This window comes from Bison bison, unplaced genomic scaffold (assembly GCF_000754665.1).
Source record: "Bison bison bison isolate TAMUID 2011002044 unplaced genomic scaffold, Bison_UMD1.0 scf7180017864482, whole genome shotgun sequence".
In the NCBI taxonomy this organism is placed as follows: Eukaryota; Metazoa; Chordata; class Mammalia; order Artiodactyla; family Bovidae; genus Bison; species Bison bison.
Genome location: NW_011495042.1, coordinates 764,657 through 769,786, shown reverse-complemented (window position 1 = coordinate 769,786; position 5,130 = coordinate 764,657). Strand labels below are relative to the sequence as shown.

The 5,130-nt window shown below is 48.1% G+C and overlaps 1 protein-coding gene across 8 annotated transcripts in view; it reads left to right on the top strand.

Moving 5' to 3' along the window:
- The first annotated feature begins 2 nt into the window (after positions 1 to 2).
- KLHL18 (kelch-like family member 18) overlaps positions 3 to 5,130 on the top strand; it is a 56,568-nt gene continuing 51,440 nt past the window's right edge. For 7 of the 8 annotated variants that reach the window (XM_010862364.1, XM_010862362.1, XM_010862363.1 and 4 more), the window contains exon 1: positions 7 to 136. In XM_010862364.1, the coding sequence (XP_010860666.1) occupies positions 8 to 136 (129 nt within the window). In that variant the 5' untranslated portion in view covers position 7. Of the gene's footprint in view, positions 137 to 5,130 lie in introns of all 8 variants that reach the window. The other variant, XM_010862359.1, reaches the window with a different exon arrangement.

The following is a 5,130-nucleotide window of genomic DNA, read 5'->3' as shown; positions in this document are numbered from 1 at the left end:
GGGGAAGATGGTGGAGGACGGCGCGGAGGAGCTGGAGGACCTGGTGCACTTCTCCGTGTCCGAGTTGCCTAGTCGCGGCTACGGCGTCATGGAGGAGATCCGGCGGCAGGGCAAGCTGTGCGACGTGACGCTCAAGGTCCCAGGGGTCGGGCAGCGCGGTGCTGAAAGGGCCGGGGGCCGAACGGGGAGGGAAGAGAGATGGGGGGATCGGGGAAGAGAGGTCTAGCGCGCTGAGGGGTGGGGAAACGAGGTGGGAGTGAGAGCGACCGGCGGGGAAAGAGAGGTGCCGAGCGGCAGAGGGGGCTTGGGGCTGAGGGGGTAGACGGACAGGGTCAGCCTCTCAGTCTCAGACCTTAGAAGGAAACGCTAAGAGGTGTGCCGCTGAGGCCCTCGGAGTGGAGACCTTGGGGTACCCGCCTCCTTTTTCTGTCACACAGACGAGGAAAAAAAAAAAAAAAAAACGGACTTGCAGCCGCTCTGTGGAGAAAGGGGGCGGTGGCTCTTTCTACCTTTGATGGGCACCACGGAAAAGCACCTTTTCTTGTCACCACAGACGTGCCCCCTCCTAGTTAGCTGCGGTGTGATAGAGGCGTGGGCTCTTCCTGAGGAGTCATTGCTCCCCCTGCCTTGTCTCGTAATAAGAGCTTTTAAAATCGGATCTGGAAATCTTTTGAGGTGGGCCACTCCCCTGACCCCACACTGGAAGGCACGCTACCAGCACCGCAGGGGTCCCGGAGAATAGACTGATGGCCTCCCGTGGGGACAGGGCTCTCTTAACCACCTGTTCCTTGTTGGCATTCTGGGCACAAGACCCAGCCTTCCTCCCGTGCTTTTGTATCCATTCCTGCTGCGGAGGCATGCTGTCCTGCTCTGCGGCCGAGCTGCTGAGCCAGGTGGAGCTCTCCAGGTGGAGATGCTGCTGGAAATCCTGTTCCCTGTTGGGCTTTGGCTAGAAGGATGTTAGCATCTGCGAAGGCCCCTGTTTAAAAAATAAAACTATGCAGAGATCTTTGTGCTCTTCTTGTTTTCCGCAGGGTTAAGGAAACTTCCTCTTCCACATTTCTGAGTCAGACCTCCTGAGACAGTTAAGTAGAATGGTTAGGAGTGTGGCTTTGGAGACAGAAGAAGGATTTGGATTAAAATCCTTGGGCAAGTTACTTAAGCTCTCTTAGCTTCAGCTTTCCAAATGTAAAAATAGGGATGATTTCTAATTCTTAGTATTCATATGAGGATTAAATGAGAAAACTTGCGGTATTCTTTGCATAATGCCCAGCCAAGGTTTTCGTCACTCTAAACCCCTTCTGAGACAGAAACCAACACAGTATTGTAAAGCAATTATCCTTCAATTAAAAATAAATTAAAAAAAAATTTTAATAGGAAAAAAAAAGCCCTCCTGAAGGAGATTAGTTTTCCAGGAGAGGAGTGAAGTGGACAGCAAGGGGACAGCATCTTTTGTGGGGAGCGAGTGGTTTGAGAAAAATGAGCTGGACTAAAGGAAACAGAAAATAAATATAAATGAGAGGTTTTTTTGTTCACAGTGATCACATGGAAGCAGGTGTTGAGGGTTCTAGAGATTTGTAAGCAAGAGAATGATCTGTTTGTGGCAGTAACACTTGGGGTGAGTAGAGACTGGTGAAAAGCAATAATGGGGGTGAATTTTCGGATTAAGATTTAGGCTGTAAGGGTAAGCCAGGGAAAGCTTCTAAGACACAGAGATGCAAAAAGGACGTGATGGAGTAAGATGGTCACACTAAATAACCCTCACCCTAACCCACTAAACCCAAGTACACAATTTTCACTGAAGCTGACTTTAAGGGCCACACATTTGAATCTGGAATCTTGCCTAATTTGTTGTCATACTAATTTTGTGATGAAAGAGTAGGTGGAGGAGGATATTAGGAAGTGAGGTAAGGACTTGTTGGTGCGCGCCATTTTTATGTTATGTGTCATTACTGAGTTATACCAGTATATTTAGAGAGCTGCTGCTAAGTCACTTCAGTTGTGTCCGACTCTGTGCGACCCCATAGACGGCAGCCCAACAGGCTCCTCCATCCATGGGATTTTCCAGGCAAGAGTACTGGAGTGGGGTGCCATTGCCTTCTCCCATTAGAGAGCTAGAATAATCATATTAAAAGGAGCCATCGAGGTCTTCTAACAAAGCCATCCATTTCACAGATGAAAAAACCCTGGGGCTTAGCGATATTAAGGGATTGCCTAAGGCACAAAGCTGTATTATCTGAGATCCAACACAGCTGTTGGTTGGTGGAAGCGATGCTTTTGCATTCTCTGTCAGATTACTCACCTGCTAATGGTGTATAAAGCAGAACAGGAAACAAGCTGTCCTCTGTCAGCAGCGTCCTCTGTGAGCACAAAGGACAGTGATGTGTACAGCCAGGTGCAGTATCGCTCTTCTATTTCAAGACAGGAGACAGACACGGGCTTTTTCTGCTGGTCTTCTGGACCTAAGACTTCTTGACTCTTGATGTGGAGATGACCCTGTATTGGGAAATCCTGTGCTTCTGAATATTGTTGATTACCGGGGCTCTCTACTCACTTTTTTCAGGTAGCTGTGTTTCCTTTTCAGCCTTGCCTCTTTTTGATGAGTAGTTAAAATTAAGGGGAAGAGTGTGTTCCATTAGAGCACATGTTCACATATCACAGTGGGCACCTGTGCTATGAATTCATATTCATCAAAAAGTCAGTTTTGCTCTTTCTTTTGTGAGTTATGTCGGGGGTGTTGTTAAATTTGGACACTGATTTAGATGAATGAAAGCGCTTGATGCTGCCTGACTGTAGGTGGAGAAAGAGAGTTACATGGTCAGGCTACTCAAGATGGCTGTTGTCTTGCTCTCTGAACATCTCCTGCCCAACCAGTTCCTGCTTCATCTATATCCTGCTCACATGACTGGCCTTTCCACCCTCTTATTGCCTGCCCCCCTCACCCCTCACAGTTTGGGGTGTGCCTTCCGTTGGTTTCCCTGGTGACTAATGAGCCCACCTGACATCAGGTTCCCTACTACTGGTCATCTCCTTCCACTTGGGAGTGAAGACTACCCCCATGTCCTGCCTGCCTTCTGCACACAGTGGGATGCCCCTCCAGGACCTTGTTTCAGACGTATAAGATCCCTGCTATCCATTAAACCGTTGATGGCTCTGTTGCTGACTTCAGGTTCTTCCTTTGGTCTTAAAGCTGGGCACATACAGGCCTTGTAGGCCTGCTGTGTGCAGCCCAACTGAGGTATCTTGGAAAATCAGTTCCTAACCGAGCAACGTTCACTGGGTTCATCCTGTGGCTTCTGGCGCTTGGCCAGCCATCTGGGTGAACGTCAGAAGCCTGTCTTTGGGGATGCTTCGTACTGCAGGTGGTTCCTTTATTGTTTTGTACATGAGACTCCATTGTTTGCCCCTTGGCCACACCTGGTTCAACTTGTGGGCTGATTGATGGAAAATGAGACCATGTCCTTTCTCCAAAGATGTGTTCCTAGCTCCTCCTGAATTACAAGTATGGCATCTGCCTTTCTACTTTAGGTTTGTTGACTGTTGGCACTCCCATTGTCTCCTTGGCATAGAAACCAGCCAACTTCCTCACAGTCCATCTAGGCCTTTTCTACCCAAACAGTGGATCACATCATTACTTGTTTCTAGTTGGGGAGGAGAAAGAATGAACCAAGATGTGTGAACCAGGAGCTGGCAAGCATATTCTGTAAAGAGCCAAATAGTAAATATTTTAGGGTTTGTGGGTCACACTGTTTCCGTTGCAGCTCTCCAACTCTGGGTGTTGTAGCACAGGAGCAGCTGTACATAGAATATAAATGAGTGGGTCTGGCTGTGGTCCAGTAAAACTATTTATAAAAACAGGTGTTGGCCAGACGCATTGGCTGACCCCTATTGTATACTGATACAGCCTCTGTAAAGTTTAAGACTTGTGGAGTAAGTTACACTTGCTTTATTGCCCCAGCGTCTACTTCTGTGGTTTCAGAGATTGGAAGCAGCTCTTGTTAAAGAGTACAGGTGAACCAGAAATGGAAAACTTTTTTTTTTTTTCCAGCTCACAGCAGTTGATCAAGGGACTGGCCTGGTCTGTGACCGATAACTGACATAGGAGAAGCTACTGTTAGTTATGCATCTCATCTTTTTTTTTCTTAAATATTTATTTATTGAGCTGTGCTGGGTCTCTGTGTGGCACATGGGTCTTCTGTCTTCCTTGAGGGATCTTTTTAGTTGCAGCACGTGGGGTCTAGTTCCCTGACCAGGAAGCGAACTTGGGCCCCCTGCGTTGGGAGCACCTCAGCTTCCAGACCACCAGAGAAGTCCCAGTATCTCGTCTTTAAAGCCTTGCAACTCTGTTGAAGCTTGAAGCTGACTATTCCGAAATATTAACCGAGGACACCATGGTCCCTTTCTGTCTCAGTGGAAGCTGAGGATGCTTAGCTGCTTGCACAGGGGCAGGCCAGAGGAGACCGTGATGGCTCCTGTGTTCCCATGGATCTGACTGGCTGTGTGCAGGGCTGGGAAGGTAAAGGCCAGAGTTCGGGCTTGTGGCAGGCCAGGTAGATCAGTAGCTCCGGTGCGGCTCAATATGTCTGGGCAGTGTGCTGCATATCTGATGAGAACACAGAAATGCTTTTTTTGGAAAATAAGCTCAAGAACAGATATGTGTACAAGCCAGTTCATAGCATCATTGTTCACAGTGTCCAAAAGACGAGAGCAGCCCAGTGGTGTGCTGCATCAGTGGTTGAATGGATAATAAACAAGATGTGGTCTATTTTGTTCCATACATTCAGTGGAATAATATTCCATATATCCACGGGAATATTCAGTTCAGTTCAGTTGCTCATTCGTGTCCGACTCTTTGCGACCCCATGAATCACAGTACGCCAGGCCTCCCTGTGCATCACCAACTCCCGGAGTTCACTCAGGCTCACGTCCATCGAGTCAGTGATACCATTCAGCCATCCCATCCTTTGTCGTCCCCTTCTCCTCCTGACCCCAATCCCTCCCAGCATCAGAGTCTTTTCCAATGAGTCAACTCTTCGCATGAGGTGGCCAAAGTACTGGAGTTTCAGCTTTAGCATCATTCCTTGCAAAGAAATCCCAGGGCTGATCTCCTTTAGAATGGACTGGTTGGAT